Below are 19,557 nucleotides of genomic sequence, written 5' to 3'. Positions count from 1 at the left end.
GTCCCGCACCGCACGGCAGGTCCCGCACCGCACGGCAGGTCCCGCACTGCAGCCGCCGCCGCCGCTTCCGTCGCCACCACCGCTGCTGCTGCTGCTCCTGCTTCTTGGCTTCCAGCAGCGAATGGAGCGATGGAGTCCAGACTCTCCTGCTGGACCGCTTGCTTTCTCCTGGTCGTGTGGTGCCTGCCAGTGCTGCCCTGCCCTAGCCGGTGCCTTTGCTTGAAGAGCACCGTTCGCTGTGTGCACTTGATGCTGGATCACGTTCCTCAGGTGCCGCATCAGACCACAGTTCTGTAAGTTGCCAGAGATGCCCATTCAGCACTTTTCCATTGCCCTCTACTGAGACTGAGCACTCTGCTTTTCACCTAAATTCCTGATGCGGTGCCTGCTGTGTAACTGGAAGAGGGTTTTCACGTTTCAAACGAATTAATGGTCCTGCTTTGTGAGACTAGAAAATGGGAGCGATGATGTGTTGAAATAAATGTTTGCACGAGGTGCAGTTGTATTTTCCAGCATCTTCCAGAACTTACTAAGAATTCACAACTCTATCTTACGAGTATTCCTTTATAGAGTCTCAGGTTATTCCTTTCATCCTTTCCAAAATCCTTTGGACTCCTAATTGGGTCAGCATGTGTCTGTCCCATTTGAAAAGAACTAATTCAGCTTCGGAGTGTGCTTCCAACTGATTATGTGCTGGCGATTTGCATTTCTTATGTTCATTATTGGGCTTTGTATTGCGTGTGCCTCTCAGGTGGGTGATCCTGTCAACCTTGGGCCCTTGAAGGACTGTTGGTTTTTCAGAGCAGACCCTGTCCAGTAGAGCACCGGGTACTTAGAAGCCTTCTGGAGCAGTGACTTAATCAGCATCTAGGAGGCATTTTGGGATGGTAGTGGGGTAGTAGAATAAACCATAATGCAAGTGTAAGATGGGTCTTGGTTCAAATCCTTATAGTAAGGTGGGGATAATAAACCTGTATCATTGAATTGACATTTGGATTAAATTAAATAGTATGTGTGAAGTGTGAATTGTTTATTATCATTTTTAAGTCTTAGATCAAAACAGAAGGCAAAACACTGAAAGGACATACTGATTTGAAGGGTTCATCTCTCTGTGGTGAAGTTTTTGCGGATTATGTCATGTCCATGAAAGAGAACTTTCACTGTTCCAAGTCCATTCTTGAGCAGAGTGAAATAGCTTAACATTCCTGGGATTTTGAGATATGAGATAAGAAGATCAGCACTGTATGTTTTTTTTTTTTTTTTTTTTTTTTTTTTTTGGTCATCAACATGAAATGAGGAATTTAGCTTGGTAATGAAAAGTTGAAGTTATTGGTTGGTACTTGTTTAGAATAAGATAGATATTTGCCATACATATTTATGGTAATTTTTATTAAGCATTTTGCTAGTTTCATATGCTTGCAAATACCAAAATAAGTCTAACTCTAAAAAGGAGTAAGACAGGTTCTTGAAACTGGGACTGCTTCACAATCAGCACAGCACCAGAGAGGCCTTTGTACTTGTAGCCATCCCTGTATCATTTTGTAATAGCGGTTTCTGACAGAGTAACAGCCTTACAGAAGGGGCAGCTTGTCTAATCATGTGCCACAGACTTAAAAAGCTACTTAAGCTCCAATCTGGACCTAAAATTTTGATGTTTAGGTGTTTTGAAGAAGAAATTAGCACTCATTAGACACTCTTTTTGAGACGTATTGGACAGAACTGAATGGACACTATTGATGTGAAGAGCCTTCCACTACATGTGGAAATAAGTCCTAATGGTTAGGTTCTCAGGTTCCAGACTGTGCCTGCCGATACACCTACAGACGAAATGTGTGTTGCCTGGGTGAGTTCTCAGCTTCATGATATCTTAGTTTCCTTTTCCATAAAATGGAGATGCTAATAGTATTCATCGTCTAGGGTTATTCTGAAGATTAAATGAGTTAATGCATGTTAAATACTTAAAATGGCATCTGTCCCTACTAAGCAGTAGAAGGGTTCACTATTATGTTTACAGTTAAGGATATAATTTGAGCTGCAAACTCAAATACCCCAGGAAGCTGGCTGGTAAAGTAATGTGAAGGAAGTGGGTGGGTGAGGACAAACCACTTCATGAGTAGTGTGATGGACTGCAACCAACCTCGGCTTGGGTCTCTGGGGACCATGAGGAGGAAGTAGTGAGCCAGCAGCAAGGGCCGGCCAGCCCCTGAGCTCATTGCTGCCCTGTGGGAATTTGGGCCTATTGTTAATGAGCTTGCTGTATTTTTCAAGAAGATACGGAAATCAAAAATGAAATTCCCTAACTTTTAAATCTTAGAGGATAATTTTTTTTTTTAAATGTGAAAGGCAACAGCACACAGGCCCAGCCACACATATTTGTAGGTTACTTTTATCCCAGGACCTTCCATTTGTGACCTCTATTAGAGAAATAGTATAAAGGTCAAGAAATAGATGTAAAGCTTATAAAAGTTGGTGCAGTCTACTTCTTTTGGGCTCCAAATCTTAGACATAGGATTACATTTTCAAGCAAGAAATCATGAAGATACACTGCCAATTGCATTAAAATAAGAATTCTGGAAAAGAAAAAATCCAGCCTTTGGAAGCTAAGGCAAATGGGCCTGGCCCAATTTCTCCCCAACAGCAGCATCAAGAGTTTTTGTTAAACAATACTTAGATATATATGTGTTGTCATCATTACTGTGGAAACAATGTAAATAAACATAGCCAAAGTGCTTATTAAATGTTAATTAGTAGTAGTTTAACTTTCTTGAGTTTGTCTTTACATGTTTTTAAAGTTCTAACTTTAATACAGAAAATACTTTTCTCAACCGTAGGTAAGGAAAATTCACTATACTTAATGAATGATTATGGTTGATGTTTCAAGTTTAGGAAAATGAAAAAAACTACTCCTCCCAATTTTAATTTAATTCCATCTATAAAGATATCATTGGGTCATTTACCAAATAGGCCGCTACCATTTAGAAACTCTCACTCTTCATGCTCTCTGTTTTAGTAAAGCAAATCTTTCAGAATTGGGATTAGCAAATAAAAAATTTCTAGTTATGAACTTTAAGGAACTTGTCCAATAATCAGAAGCCCTGTGTAGCTTTTGTTGATTTTCCTTTAGCCCCAGGTCATTAGGTTGTACCTCCAGAATCTCAGCTGCCAGTTAAGAAATGTGATGTTCTTAGAATTCCCAGGAGTGAAAGACTGAGCCTCGGTTGAACTCAGGGACTGTGATTAAATAGGCTCTAAAAACCATCTCAGTTCCACCAGAAAAAATGTAAAAAGTGATTGAGAATTCCCCCAATTTTAAATATTCCCCTAAATTTAAATCTTCCCCCAGTTTTAAATTTACAAATATCTAGAGAGTGAAGTTTTAACTATTTCATTAGGGCATTTCCTTTATGTACAAAGCTTACTTTGCCCTCCAAATATACCAACCTTGGGGGTGGCAAATGGGAAAATGACAAGTTTAGTCATGAAAACATTTATCCAGCTGATAAAAATGTCATGTTGTTCAAGAAGAAAAGAGAATTCCTTCAGCTCTTTCCAGTTTCCAATCAAATCAGACAATTAGCTTTTTTTTTTCTTAAGTTTAACCCTCAGGGGTTACTTTGACCTTTGAAACAGAATTTTTCATAACTTTTTTGCAACTGACTTAACTTGCTGGCTTTTAGTTATCACTTAGTAGTGAGCAGGCCCGAACTCCCTTGACACTTTCCCATTTGGCATGGTTGAAGGAAGTGTGAGAGAACCGGCAGAACTGTGTCTGAATTCAAACCTAACCCCAGCTAATTGACCAGTTGGGGAGATAAATGGAACTAAAAGTTGAAATGCATTTCCTATTTCATTGCCTAGTTAATGTCAGGGTACACTACTTCAGCAAATGCCCAGTCTTGGGGGCCTAACACGATGCACCCTCACCACCCTAATGACTCAGGACAGGTTGGTCCTCAGGAGCTAAAAGAGGCTGTTCTAGAAGGTAGGATGAGTATTCATGGAGCCCACGTGAGGATCTTGGATGGAGAAACAGTGAGGAGAGAGCAGGGCCAGGGGCGTGGAGGGATAAAATCTACCAGCTGTGCATCGCAGTCTGGGCTGTGACCCGCCTCTGATAAATGGGAGTCAAACCAAGCTACAGGAGAATTCGTTTAGGGGATAAATGAGTCCTATCTGGACATACTAATTTGGGGGTCTCCCATGGGACAAATGGTTCAAGAAACCAAGCAGGTAGTTACAGGGACCAGGAGATGTAGATCTGTGATGCTGAGCACTCCCCTTTTAAAAGCACTAAGGAAGGTGTAGGGTGGAGCTGTGGGACAGGAACACACGACCAAAGAGGAGAAAGTGAACTGGCCAAAACAGGGAAAGCAGTAGGATGTTTCCCAGAGGGGTGTGACCGAGGTGCGGCAGAGTCAAGCTTGGACACTGAAAGACAACCTGACAATCGGATGGTGCAGATGATAGCAAAAGCAGCTTTGTCTGATAGGAATAGAAGCCAGATTGCAAGGATTAGGGTTGCTTTTCCAGATTTCAGAATTTGGCCTCCACCAGGGAAGTGTTAGCATCCCCATCTCCGCATCTCAGTATCCTCATAGGCAAAATAGGGATGAATAATTGCCTAGTGATGCCAAAATCCAAGCGGTCTCAACTCAGGATTTCCTACAGTAATAGCCTGTAGTTAGATGATATATGCTGATTAAATTAGTGGAAGAGAATGGTGTTTTCTCTACTGAACTCTGCATGTCAATCCCTATTATAGATTCTATAAGGGAGATTAAGGGAAGCATTACACAATAACAGCTTTCGGGGGAATAGTTATAAGGCCACCAAGCTGAGTTCCCTGTTCTAGTTAGAGAGCTAGTGCATATATAAAACAAAGTTTAATAACAGTACAGGTCTGATGTAAGAAGGACCAATCTGCTTTGCATTTAGGGAGTAAGAAAGGATGGTGAATGTCCTGTTTTGTCAACTTGATAGGGTAATGTAGATAGTGAAAATAAGTAACAGGGAAAAATCTGAAGAACAGAGAAATTCTGTTGAGTGTTACTTGGGCATTCGGGTGGAGAGTATAGGGGCTCAGGAATATAGTAAGCTTGGGAGGAAAGGGATGCAATTTTGAGAGTCACTGGGGTAAGAGTGTGCATTAATTCAGCGGAAGGGAGGAAATGTGATTTCCCAGGAGGCCCTTGTGGAATAAGGAAAGTCTGCATAGACTAGAACTCTGGAAAGCCCAGCAGTCAAGGGAACACATATGTAAGCAAGAGCCAGGATGGTCAGCTGGGGTTGTAAAGTCTGTACACTGCTCAACTCCACACTGTGCTGGGAGGGTGTCCCCCTGCAGCTGTGCTGTGTGCTGGTCCTGGGGGCAAAAGGAAGTAGAGTCAGAGAAGAACACAGCAACCAACGTAGTAGGAGTACCAGAAATGAGTGCTCTCAGTATTTCAAGAGGAAGAGGGTGGTCAAATTTGGCAGAAGAGATTGAAATAGCCGAATGCGTATTTTGCGTTCGAGCTCTTGGAAGAATAAAAGGTTGAAAGAATTGTGTTGTTTTTGTTCATTTTTCAGAGGATGGGCAATGATTTGTGTGAATGGTAAAGGGGACGGAAGTCACATAGGAGGAGTAAAGATACAAGAGGAGAGAGAGGGTATGTTTTTGTTGAGCTTGCGGCTCAAAGGAGGGGTGTTTGGTAACAGATGAGTGCAAGCAAATAACTGAGAGCTTGATGTCTAGATCGATGAGGCAGGATGCAGACCTTATCTGAAAGGGAGGAAACACACCAGGACAGAGTCTAGAAACCTCAGAGCCAAGGCATCTGGAGGCCATCAGTGCTGCAGCAGATGTCTTAGCCCAGGCTCAGAATGAGTCTGATGTTTCTGGCTCCAAACAGAGAGAGAAACATTATAGTAATGGTGAGAACTACAGAAATTAAGTTGAGACAGTGGATGTTGAGCAACTAGATGTCTCCATTGCTTCAGTGGCATCTTCAACAAATAATTTTTATAGTGTTCTTTTATTCAATAGAGTGTTAAATTTACTTAAGGTGATTGTGTTAGTCAGCTCAGCGTGCTATAACAAAATACCATAGACTGGGTGATTTAAAAGACATTTGTTTCTCAGAGTTCTGTATGCTGGGAAGTCCTAGATCAAGTATCTCGTGAAAGCTTTTTTCCTGGTCCAGTGAGATGGCTGCCTACTCATTGCCTCACATGGTGGAGAGAGAGATCATCTCTCTAAGGGCGTTAATTCCATCATGAGGTCCCTACCCTCAAGACCTGGTTATTTCCCAAAGATCCCACATCCTAATACCACCACAGGAGGATTAAGTGTTCAACACGAGACTTTGTGGAAGAGAATCAAGCATTCAGTCCTTAGCAGTGACTCAGGTTTAAGTTATCAAAATGTTTATCCAAAACAAATAGGATACTGATATAATTTAAACATTCTGGTATGTTCTTTATTTAATCTGTATGTTCCTTTCTGCTCTGGGACACAATAAGCTATTTCTTGAGATACATGGAGGGCATAGTCTCCTTCTTGCTATTACATGAAATTGAGCATATCTGAGCAAAATACAAATCATGAGACTTTTCCAAATGCAACATGAAAACATTTAAACATTTTAAATATTCTGCCTTTCTTTCAGGCAACAGAGTAGCCACAACAAATGACATAAACAGTTTTATTGTCTAACTCCAGACTATGTAGTGAAAAACTTGAATTATGATTAAAAATCATCTTGTTTTATTGTTCTGTCTGATCAGTTTGGATCACTGTATCATTCCTCTCCCAGTGATTCTTCATCCGAATAGGAAAAAAAAAAAAGTTTTATGTTTGGATTTTAAAGTGGAAAAAAGGAAAACATGAACATCATTTCAGCTAAAGATACTATAAAAAAATTCCTAAGTCTACTAACTCCATTTATTTTAACTAAAAGAACCAGAAGGTCCTCTTTTAACCTCAATTGTTGCAGAGTGCTAAGATAGGTATCCATAATACTTTGTGTAAATGGTTTCCAAGAGAAAGGACAGATCTTTTCTTTTCTTTTTTTTTGAAAGCTTTTTTTAGTTTTTATTTAAATTTCAGCATAGTTAACATAGAGTGTAATATTAGTTTCAGGTGTACAATACAGTGATGCAACATTTTCATAAAATACCAGGTGCTTATCACAAAAAAGTGAACTCCTTAATCCCTATCACCTATTTCATCCATCCTCACACCCACCTCCTCTCTGGTAACCAACAGTTTATTTCTCTAGAGTTTGGTTTGCCTTTCTTGGTTTGCCTTTCTTGGTTTGCCTTTCTCTCTTTTTCCCTTTGCTTCTTTGTTTTATTTCTTAAATTCCACATATGAGTGAAATCATATGGTGTTTGTCTTTCTCTGACTTATTTCACGTAGTACAATAATCTCTAAATCCATTTTGTTGCAAATGGCAAGATTTCATTCTTTTTTATGGTGGAATAATATTTTGTTCTTTCTGTATACCACATCTTCTTTATCCATTCCTCAGTTGATGGACACTTGGGCTGTTTCCATAATTTGGCTATTGTAGATGATGCTGCTTTAAACATTGGGGTGCCTGTTTCTCCTTGAGTTAGTATTTTTGTGTTTCTCGGGTTAATACCTGGTAGTGTGATTGTTGGAATGTAGGGTAGTTGTATTTTTAACCTTTTGAGGAAACTATGTACTGTTTTCCAGAGTGGCTGAACCAGTCTGAGAGGGTTCCCCTTTCTCCACATCCTCACCAACATGTGTTGTTCCTTGTGTTGTTGGTTTCACCCACTCTGACAGGTGTGAGATGATATCTCATTGTAGTTTTGATTTTCATTTCCATGAAGATCAGTGATGTTGAGCATCTTTTCATGTGTCTGTTGGCCATCTGGATGTCTTCTTTGCAAAAATGTATGTTCATGTCTTCTGCCCATTTTCAAATTAAATTATTCTTTATGGGGGTGTTCAGTTTTATAAGTTCTTTATATACTTTGGCTACTATCTTCTCCCATTCCATAGGTTGCCTTTCAGTTTTGTTGATTGTTTCCTTCACTGTGTCAAAGCTTTTTATTTTGGTATAGCCCTAATAGTTTATTTTTGTTTTTGTTTCTCTTGCCTCAAGGGACATATCTAGAAGGAAGTTGATACAGTCAATGTCAAAGAGGTTACTGCCTGTGTTCTTCTCTAGGGTTTTGTTGGTTTCAAGTTTCACATTTAGGCCTTTAATCCATTTTGAATTGATTTTTGTGCTTGGTGTAAGAAAGTGGTCCATTCTTTTGCATGTTGCTGTCCAGTTTGCCCAACACCATTTTTTGAAGAGACTGTCTTTTTCCCGTTGCATATTCTTTACTTCTTCTGTGAAGATTATTTCACCATATAGTTGTCAGTTCATTTCTGGGTTTTATATTCTATTCTGTTGATCTGTGTGTCTGTTTTTGTGCCAGTACCATACTGTTTTGCTCTCTACAACTTTGTAAAATAACTGGAAGTCCAGAATTGTGGCCCTGTGGTGTAATGATCAACACTCTAGACTCTGAAGTCCAGAATTGTAATGTCTCCAACTTTACTTTTCATTTTCAAGGTTGCTTTGGCTATTTGGGGGTCTTTTTCACTCCATACAAATTTTAGGATTGTTTGTTCCAGCTCTGTGAAAAATGCTGTTGGTATTTTGGTAGAGATTGCATTAAATGTGTAGGTGGCTTTGGGTAGTATAGACATTTTACCAATATTTGTTCTTCCAGTCCATAAGCATGAAACGTTTTTCCATTCCTGCATGTCATCTTCAATTTCTTTCATCAGTGTTTTACAGTTTTCAGAGTACAGGTCTGTCACCTCTTTGGCTGATTTATTCCTAGGTGTCATTGTTTTTGGAGCAATTGTAAATGGGATTGATTCCTTAATTTCTCTTTCTGCTACTTCATTATTGGTGTATAGAAATGTAAATGATTTCCATACATTGATTTTGTATCCTGTGAGTTTACTGAATTTGTGTGTCAGTTCTAGCATTTTTTCGGTGGAGTCTTTGAGGTTTTCTGTGTAGAGTATCACATCATCTCAAATAGTGAAAGCTTGACTTCTTCCTTGCTGATTTGGATGTCTTTTATTTATTTTTCTTGTCTGATTGCTGTTGCTAGGACTTCCAGTATTGTGTTAACTGATAGTGGTGAGAGTGGGCATCCCTGTCTTGTTCCTGACCATAGAGGAAAAGCTCTCAGTTCTTCCCAATTAAGCATGATATTAGCTGTGGGTTTTTCATAGATGGCCTTTATTATGTTGAGGTATGTTCCCTTTAAACCTACTTTATTGAGGGTTTTGTTTTTTTTTTCCATGAATGGATGTTATAATTCATCAGATGCTTTTTCTTCAAGTATTGAAATGATCATATGGTTCTTAAACTTTCTTTTATTAATGCAGTGTATCATGTGCAAATATTGAATCACACTTGAAACTCAGGAATAAATCCCACTTGATCGTGGTGATTGATTTTTTAAAATATATTGTTGGATTCAGTTTGCTAGGTTTGCTAGTATTTTATTGTGAATTTTTGCAACCATGTTCATTAGGGATGTCGGCCTGTGGATCTGTTTTTTAGTAGAGTCTTTATCTGGTTTTGGTATCAGGGTAATGCTACTCTCATAGAATGAGTTTGGAAGTTTTATTCTCTCTTCTATTTTTTGGAATTATTCAAAAAGAATAGGTACTAACTCTTCTTTAAATGTTTGGTAGAATTCTCCTGGGAAGCCACCTGACCCTGCACTTTTGTTTGTTGGAAGTTTTTGATCACTGATTCAATTTCTTTGCTGGTTATGATTCTGTTCAAGTTTTCTATTTCCTCCTGTTTTAGTTGTGATAATTCACATGTTTCTAGGAATTTGTCCATTTCTTCCAGCTTGTCTAATTTGTTGACATATAAATTTTCATAATATTATCTTACAATTGTTTGTATTTCTGTAGTATGTGCAGGGGCTTGTGCTGGTCTTCTAGGGGAGGGGCCTGCTATACTGGGATTGAGGCAAGCTTGACTGAGAAGGGCAGTCCTGCCAGAGCACAGGGTTGGTGGGGTTTGGTGTAAGCAAGTAAGGCAGCCAATGTCGGCATTGTTCTGCAGTGGTTCTGTGTTTATGGTGAGGGACAGGGGAGGGAAATGGGGTCAGTCAACTCCTTTGTTCCCAGAGAGGCATCTTGATGCATGCTGCCTCTCAGGGATGCATTCTGAGAAGAGGGAATAGTCTCAACACGATGTGCCCAGGTGTTCCTCACTCTTTCCATGCTGTCTGTAACCCCACTGCCCCACCCCAGTTGTTTGTCTGTCTTCTCTCCAGAAGCAGGGCATTGCCTTCTGGGCTCTATCCCAGCCAACCCCACTGACCTTTAAAATTCCAAGCTTCAAGTCCAGCTGGTTGCAAGCACTCACAAAATCCACCCTCTCTCATTTTTCAGGCCAATGGCTTTGGGGAAATGTTTTCCTTGTGCATTCTCCTACATGTTCCTCTCTCTCTTGCTCATCTCTTCTACCACAGTCCCTTCCCTCTGCAGCAGCCAGGATCCGTTTCTCCCTGAAACTATTGTCTTTGCTTTTCCTACCTTCTTCCATGTGACCTCTTCTCTCCCTTTAGTTGTGCAGTTTGTTCTGTCAGTCTTCAGGTTGATTTCTGGGGTACTTAGGATAACTTGATAGTTATCTAGCTGTGTTTGTGATACTAGATGAGCCTAGGGTCTTCCTACTCTGCCGTCATTTTGAAAACGTAGGACACAGATTTCAGGATTCGCTTACAAATTTCACCTGAATTGTGAGCCCCATGAGTAATTAGAAGAGGCAGCTGCCTAAATCCATGCATGGTTTGGAAAAAAACTTAGAGGTCTCTCAAAGATAGATTCCCCAACTGCTTACCAAATCCTAATTTTCCACCATCTGCCCTTGTATGAGATCACCCAGGACTCCAGTGAAAATCATCCATTTTATCTTGCAGGAATGTTTGCCCTCATGGATGAAATAGGACCACCAAATCAGTTAATTAAATTAGTACTAATCGAGCCCCTGGTACAATTAGAACTGATGTAGATTGTGCGTCTAGGAAGGTGCAGCAGAAAATCCAGAGATGCAGGGAGCCAATGGTCTTTGTACACACTGCTCTTTTGGCCTGGAATGCATGAATCCTCATTGTCCTCACTTGGCCTATTTTGGCTTAGTCTTCAGAGGTTAGCTCAGAGCTTACCTCTGGGAATTCTTCTCCATCTCCTTTCCCTTTTTCCCAGTTTTTGGGAGATACCTTTCCCATCTTGATCAGGGAGCATGTCACATGGGATTAGGATTGTTGTCTCCCTGACAGACCAAGTCCTGCCAGGGCAGATAAGACAGATTATGTCTTTTCTTTTTAAACTCTTAGGGCCTGCCAACATAAAATATGTTGATCCATGAATGAGCCAGTTGGCAAAATGAAACTTGAGAGGTAGTGAAAACATGCCCTACCTTCTAGAAACCTGCAGACTGCTCTGTTTGGCCTAGATTACAATGATTTCTTGTTAGTTGTGACTCTTACCTACTGATTCTCTTATGTTGATCGCTGCTCTTGTAAGAATGCTATGTAATGTGCTCTTGAACTGCAGGCTGAGAGAAGAGAATTGATGCCTAGACATAAAAAAACTTAGGGGAAATGAGGTAAAGAAGAAAAGAGAACTGAAAGCTAAAATTCCAGCAAGTAGAAATGGGTTATCTGAGTGCTAACTGATACTATAGTGCTGGGACAGGGAGGAGGTATTTATGAATTTCCTTGCTTCTTGAGTTGGTCCTTGGTTTGAAACAAGGTATTGGTGCACAAGAAGATGGTTTGTTTTCTTCTTCACCCACACACATGCATCAGAGTACCTTCCCACCTGGAGCTACTTCCTTCTTGTTTCACCCACCATCCTCCCTGTTGGGGAGAGGCGGACTTGGCTATCATCTATATTTGGCCACCTCTAAAGACAAGCATAATGAAAAGCTGGTGCAATATTAAGAATTTATTTTATTATTTATTTTTATTTTATTTTATTTTATTTTATTTTTTTAAGAATTTATTTTTAGAATCTCCCAAATCAGCTAAAAGCAGCCACCAACTAAGGATTATAACTCAGTGCCTATGGGAATCCTCAACAGTGCTCACAAAGAACTTACCAAGAAAACAGCGCCATCACTTATTATACTGTTAAACCTTCCCCAAATTAGTTATAGTAGTATTTTATTTACTTATACCTCACATTTGTCCAGAAAGTATTTCAAGTGGCTAGTAGCTATTTTTAGTTAAGGGAGAAGCTAAAATTCAATATTTCCCATCTACTTTTTTTAAACATTGTGTTTTCCCTTTTTGCACTTTTTTATATCTGATCATGTTTTTCTTTTAATATTAATCTCTCTGAATTTATTGAATGCAAAAGAAGAGGAAGTGGAATTCTGTCAGAACAGAATTCCATTTTTTTCTAAGTGTGACATCAGCAGAGTTGTAATCTACTGCTGAATCTTAGTCAGAGTTCCAGGTTACTATATTGTGGGTGGGACACATACAAAGAATCTGATATCCAAGAACAAACATATGAAGGATTTTGCATCCATGACTGAATTTATCCAGTATGATAGGTCAAGTTCAGTACTAACCTGGACTGTCTGGAAGGAAGCAGGAAGCTAATTAACTTCACTAAGGAGAGTCTAAATTGGCACTCTAAATTTAAAGATTTGCCCAAACTGGCAGGGGTGAATGTGATGCAAAACATTTTGAGTACCGTTCTGCACTTTTCTTCCCCCAGCAGATTTGAACAATGAGATCCTGGCCAGGCCTTTAGAAAGTCACCGGACTGAAGTTGTCACCCCTCAGCACTTGGGCGCTGTCTTACTATCTCAGAATGGTTTTTCATTTTATGACCTTCAGGTCCTGCGATGTTGCCTCTAAAAGCGGGTCCATTCTGAGAGACTGCATGTCATGTCTATGCAGTGTGCATGGTACCTCGTGGCCAGTATGGACTGTATACTTGTGATATGATTCTAATCACACTTGGAATAAAATCCCATTGAAGACATATGACTGTATGGCTTCCCAGTATTTTTCTGTGTAAGAGGAAGAATATTAGTAAGGTTATATTTTGCCTAAAATGCATTTCAGACTAACAGATCTAGTTGTGAGGCAGTGTGCTTAGTAGTCAGGATCACAGACTTTGTAGCCAGACTGCCTAAATTTGAATTCTCCCTTCCCAATTTTGGCTTCATGTCCTTGGACAAGTAACTTAAGTTCTTTGGCTTCAGCCTTCTCCTGTGTGAACTAGTACTTATCATGTGTTGGGAACTATTTAAATGTTACTTGCTATAATTAGCACTAATATTATTATAGCCCCCGAAGTCTAGAGGTACAGATTTCAATTCTAAAAGATCCTCTTTCTTTCTCTCTCTCTTTTTTTTTTTTTTAAAGATTTTATTTATTTATTTGACAGACAGAGATCACAAGTAGTAGGCAGAGAGGCAGGCAGAGAGTAGAGGAGGAAGCAGGCTCCCTGTGGAGCAGAGAGCCTGATGCGGGGCTTGATCCAAGGACCCTGGGATCATGACCTGAGCCGAAGGCAGAGGCTTTTAACCCTCTGAGCCACCCAGGTGCCCCTTCTCTCTCTTTTTTAATAAGGCAGGGTATAAATATTGTTTATAAAGATTCTGAAAATGATCAACTCATGTCTCTTGAAACTAAAAGCTTCCTTTTGTTGAGAAAACATTAGAAATACTCTTAAGCATGATTTTAGTATGGTTGTGTCTGAAATGATTTAATGTTCAGAAAGTGTTATTTATTTCTGAAATTGAAGTTTTTACAGAGTGTGAGGAATATATGACAGTCAAATCATTATCCTAGAGAGTAGGTTTAGTCGATTGTAACATTTTGATAAAATCTATAGATTTGCTTTTTTCCAGTATAGGGTCACACTGGTTTTGATATTATGGTCATCCTGCTTGGATCCTGTCTGATCCCAAAGCCACCATGCTATTTTAGCAAGGAGCTTGGTATAATGGGCAAGGGGAAACTCTTCAAAGTCCCTGCTGATTGTAACACAGAAACAGTTCCTAGTTCTGGCAGTGAATGTCATAGGTTAGAACACAGTTTTATGCTACTCAAAATCATAGATTGTCCATTGTACATTTTTTCCAGATTCTAGTGTGTATTTATAAAATTTCTGAGATTTACACTGTGGGAAAATGCTCTCTTCATCTTTCCCTTGGGAGATATATGTAAGGAAGAAGGAGAATCTTAAGTCGTGTGTGTGTGTGTGTGTGTGTACACAGCTGTAGAAGCCTGAAACTCTAGAGTTTTTAAAAATAAAAGAAGTTGGAAACAATAAAAAGTCTGTGGTTGTCAGAGGTTGGAGGAGGAGGGTTGAATAGGTGGTCAGAGGATTTTTAGGGCAGGGAAACTACTCTGTATGATACTACAATGGTGGACACATGTCAGCTTGTAGAATGTACAACACCTGGAGTGAACTTTAATATAAACTGTGGACTCTGAGTGATAAGAATATTTCAGTGTGGGTTCATCAATAATAACTGCATTACTCTGATGGGGATATTGATAACTGGGGAAGCTGTTTGGATGGGGGGATGGGAGATATATGAGAACTCTGTACTTTCTGCTCAATTTTGCTGTGAATTTAATGTAGTTCTAAATACAAAGTTTAATTAAACATATAAAATAAATAACAGATGATCCCTGGGGAGTACAATGCAGGAGTCTAGAAAGGAGTAGGAGATTCTAGAGATCAGGAAAGTACCTGGAAGCATGGGGGAGGGGACAAGTTGAAAAAGCAAGCCACTTATGGATTAATTAAAATCTCTAGCCAGCTTTAGTGTCTTGATGGGGGGTGTCAGTGAGGGAGGGAAGGGAGCCTCTTGATAGGTCTCCAGAGGAACCAAGAGTCCCGGTGTGGATCTGTTTATATGATCAGGTAGTCATCAAAGTTTGAGATGTAAGTAAAGCATCTATAAATTTATTTTAAAGTTTAAAAGTTTAGATCCTACTATTATATACTTCTCAATGCTTTTTGGCAACTTTAATCAATGTTTATGTTTACTTATTTAATGTTTTCCCCATGACTTTTCAGCTGCACAAAAGAAGGAATCATTTTGTCATTGTTAACCCTCCATCCTCAGCTCATAACACAGTTTCTGGAATGTAGGAGATTCTTGGTAAGCATTTGTTAAATGAAATACCTAAGAACATTACTATTAACAACAGTGGCTTCCATTAAGCATTTCCTGTGTGCCAGGCTAGACTAATTATAGGAAGACATACATGTGCACAGATCCTTCCAGCAGATCTGAGAGCTCCCCTGGGAGGCAGGCATTGTCTTTACTCTTCTGTCATTTTACAGATTCAGCTTGGAGCCTTCCCGTTGCTGGGAAAGAAACAGGGAAGGCCCTTGCTTCTTGGAGCTTGCATTCTAGTGGATGACATACAGGGTGCTGGAAGAGAAACGGGTTTTGGGCAGGAGGATGTGCTTGTTTAGATGCAGCTGTCCCAGAGGCCCACTGAGGCAAAGACATTTGTCATGGAATCTGAATGACCAGAAGGAACAGGTTTCTGAGGTTTGGGATGAGCATGCTAAGCAGAGACCAATGGTGGGAACAAACACAGTGCTTTTGAAAGAGGCCAAAGCTAGATGAAAAAAGAAGATAGGGCAGAGAAGGAGGGGCCATGTTTGAGGTTCAAAGACAGTCATGGACATAGTAGGACTTCCATGATAGAGCAACAAGGATATCACTGTCAGGAGGGGAGTGCAAGTGCAAGGCAGAGGAGAGGAGAGGAGAGGAGAGGAGAGGAAACCGACACTTGGCTCCACAGTCTTGGGGAAGTGCATGTAGCATGGTCCCCTTCAAGATGCTTCTCTCCAGGACCCAGGGCTAAGTTTCCTGGACTCATCAGCCCCTGCCCTCTCCCTCCTTCAGTGTGGCTGGGCAACCTAGTCTTCATACCTTTTGTCCCTTGTGTGACTTTGCTTTTGTTTTTGTTTTGTTTTATACCAAGACTCCCCATCTCCAGGCCTTGTCTCCAAGCCCTTGTTTTGCCCTTCAATACTGGGGTTGGGTGCCTAGAGCAGTATTGGAGAGAGTAGGACTGATGGTCATTGTTCCTAAGGAACAGAGGATTCTTGAGCTCTCTGCCTCAGAGCAAAAATAATGGCACCACTCAGTTGCTCTTGGGTGTGAGAATAAGAAGTAGGAAAAGGACATAGCCTTAGAAAGGCTGCTCCTTTATCTTGAAAAAGTGGTAGAAACTTCCACCAAAATAATAACAAATGAGATAAAAATTTAACGGTAAAATTTAAAAGTAATTTAGTAGTTTTTTGGAATATTCTCAATCTTTGGATTCTAAGGCAAGTTTCACCGCACAAATCACTGACTGACAAAATACCATACTTGCTGTTTGCAAGCAGGCTGATAAAGAATTTTTTGCCTTTTACTCTTAGCTCTAGAAGGTTGTTTACCCAAAATACTTTCTGTCATTTTTCTTTTAAAATGGAGTTTGTGCAAAAAAAAAAAAAATCTATTAGTGAAACTTAACATTAAAGTAAATTTTACTTGTGAGTTGTTCCCATTCCTGTCTCTAATCTAATCATTTCGTTTTCTTTTCCCATAAAATTATACCATGCTTTTTTCCCTTTTAAAATACTATATTTAATTATCCTTGAGTAATCTCATAGATTTTCATACACCAGAAGCATTTTGAAAAAAACAAACAAACATCTGCCTTGGTCGTTCATTATGAGTCTTGTTGAATTTCAGATTTGCTGTAAACTTCTCAGAATTGAAAAATAGGGGAAAACTTACTAGAAAAATATTTTGCAAATATATTATGTTTAGGGCAATAATAATGGGTACAATAAATCATTTTTCAAAAATGATTGAATCTGAAGATAAGTAAACACAAGTTCCCCTTTCATTTTCAAATATATGTTCTTATTTCTAAACTCCAAACCCCTTTCTTTGTATGTTCTTTCTCCTGGAAGATACTCCCTGGGTAGACTTATCTTGTAATAAAAAGACTTCCCTATTTAAGGAATAAACAGGCTATAAGGAAGCCAAAAGAGTACAAAATAGGAGAAGGTAATGCTCATAGCTCCTTTGTCTTTATTTATTTTGATTGGCATTTAAAATTGCACAGGCCTGGCACCATGGAAGGCCATGAATCAGAATACCTGTTTTCTTCTGACCCTAAGAAAGTACATGATCTTGGGTCAACCGTTTAAGCCCCAAGCCTCCGGGGTTCTCTTTCTTCTCAATGTATAAAATGAAGGCTATACCCCATAACTGCCTGGGGTGCTGCTGAATGCTGGTCATTGCTTATGCCTGAAGACCCTTGTTTCATGCCCCAAACACTTGATCTTGCTAAACTCAATGATTATTCCTTCTGAGAAAGAGAAAAACCAGATTTTACCTCTGTTAGGGCATTTTTGGAAGTACAGGTCTTTTCTAGAAATGTCAACATGTAATCTATGACTTTCTACTTCTGGTTTCTTCATTTCATGTTTAAGGTGGAATGATCATTATCTCTTCCACTGTGAAGAGCGAAGTGAGTAGTGGCCTCTGCCTCCTTCCAGCACCTTCCCAGCAAGGGCCTTTCCTTGCACCCATTCTCAACCACAGATTTTAGGTCGGAATAATGTCATTCCTAGCTTCAGAGGGGGCAATTGTTCCATGAATCCTGAACATTATTAGCTGATATACAAATATTTATTACTAATACTTATTATATTCATCAGAATAACAATAAAATCTTATTTTCCTCCTTGGAGCTAGACTTTAAATGTACACATCTCAAGTATTATTTAATGAGTCATGCTTGTTCTTTCATTCAGGTCCTTTGATCAGTACAAATACCCAGCATTATACTGTTTGTAATGAAGCCAAAAGAATGAGTTCTGTACTTAAGAGTGAGGACAAGTTTCAGAGAGTGTGAAATTCAGTAATAAGGAACATGTTAGAAAACAGCTTGTTCTATCTACAATGAAATATTTAGTACCCCTGAAGGTCTTGATGGCAAGACCAGTACTTTCACTGGAGACCATATGCTGAGAGAAGTATGTGTTGGGTGTTTGTTTATAATTTTATGCATCATAGAAACATTGCATTCTAGAGTATTTAAATCATTTCAATAAACAAAAGATACATAATGAAGATATTTTAATTCTAAAAATAATATAATTTTTCTTACTAAAAAGAGGGGTAAATGAATCTTTGTTTCTCAGTTGTTCTAGGCACTAAAATATAACTATTTTCTACATGTATCATTCTATGCTATAAAGTTTACAGCAGCATAATAAAGGGAAGCAATGTGGAATGATGGTTTCTAACTGCAAGAGAAAATTCTGTGCTGCTTAATAAGTGTTCCTCTGATGAACAACATACCGTTTATTGTGTGTTCATACATTCTTCTATCTTATTACTAGAAGCAAATTGTATTTGTTTCCATGTAATATTGATGCAATTAGGAGTAATGCTCGTGTAAAAAGAGATGGAGGGTGCAAAGATGGACTGTAATAAGAAGAGTACATCAGACAGGCTATCTAACTGCCATATTTTCTGTTTAATGTTATATGAACTGTCACAGGGCTTGAGGCTTCTTTGGTACTCACAATGATTTTGCATTGCACTTCTAGTAAAGAACATACAAAACCCATGAATGAGATTGTGGTATGAGTGTACTACGCCGATCTAGGAATTCACAAAAATAATAAAATAGCATAACCTGTTAAGGAGAAATGATTAGCTTTTGACTGGTAGCATACACAGTTTGGTTCTGGCAGGTTTACATGGATCTTTTACTTACGTGGTGTTGCTATAGTAGGAGCCCAGCCATCTGACTGATAAAACTCTTAACAATTCAGAATTCTTATTCCCTATGGAATCTCTCTTGGTTGAGAGAAGGCATGAAGAATGCCTTTTCCTGCAAAATCAGATATGTCTCTTATTTCAGTAATGGCCTCCATTAGTTTATCCTCTGTTTATCCTATATTGAAGACAGGAGAGGGTTATTTCTATGCAGTTCAATTATCATAATGCATGAATGGGAAAGCATTGAGATTAAGAGTATCCTGGGTTATCTTTTTGTTTACTGACTCTTGGTGTGAGTGTTTCAGTTTTAAAGGAATGTGATACACTATAAAGCCAATCAAAAGCATCTAGCCAGGACAAGTTATTCAGTTACTGTTCTATATTTCTTGCCTCAGGATTCTGAGCCACTTCATTCCCTATTAGTAAAAGCATTAAGTATTACTCAGCTCAGCAACATAAAGAGGTTTTCTGCAATGGCCAGTGGTTACTGGTATTTCAAGCTTGCGTACATTATAGTGAAGATAATAAAGCACTTCTCATTTTGATGGTAAGGGTGTGCATAGCTACCAAATACCAGCTAGTTCTAGACACCAATTACTTATGGCCTAAGAACTCTATCCTTTTGCAAAGTAAACTGTAGTGAAATGGTCTTCAGGTAAAACTATACTGCTTTTACACTTAGCTTGATACATTTTTACCCAAGAGGAAGCCTATAGTCATAATTATGTAA

The 19,557-nt window shown here is 39.2% G+C and overlaps 1 protein-coding gene across 1 annotated transcript in view; it reads left to right on the top strand.

Annotated features, from left to right (window-relative positions):
* The first annotated feature begins 61 nt into the window (after nt 1-61).
* PXDNL (peroxidasin like) overlaps nt 62-19,557 on the top strand; it is a 454,842-nt gene continuing 435,346 nt past the window's right edge. The window contains exon 1 of the mRNA XM_032841176.1: nt 62-293. Within this exon, the coding sequence (XP_032697067.1) occupies nt 130-293 (164 nt within the window). The 5' untranslated portion in view covers nt 62-129. The remainder of the gene's footprint in view (nt 294-19,557) is intronic.

The sequence above is a fragment of the Lontra canadensis genome, unplaced genomic scaffold (assembly GCF_010015895.1).
Source record: "Lontra canadensis isolate GAN:19392208 unplaced genomic scaffold, GSC_riverotter_1.0 scaffold121, whole genome shotgun sequence".
NCBI classification, from domain to species: Eukaryota; Metazoa; Chordata; class Mammalia; order Carnivora; family Mustelidae; genus Lontra; species Lontra canadensis.
Note: the sequence above shows the minus strand (reverse complement) of the source record. Positions and strands in the feature narration are given on the sequence as shown.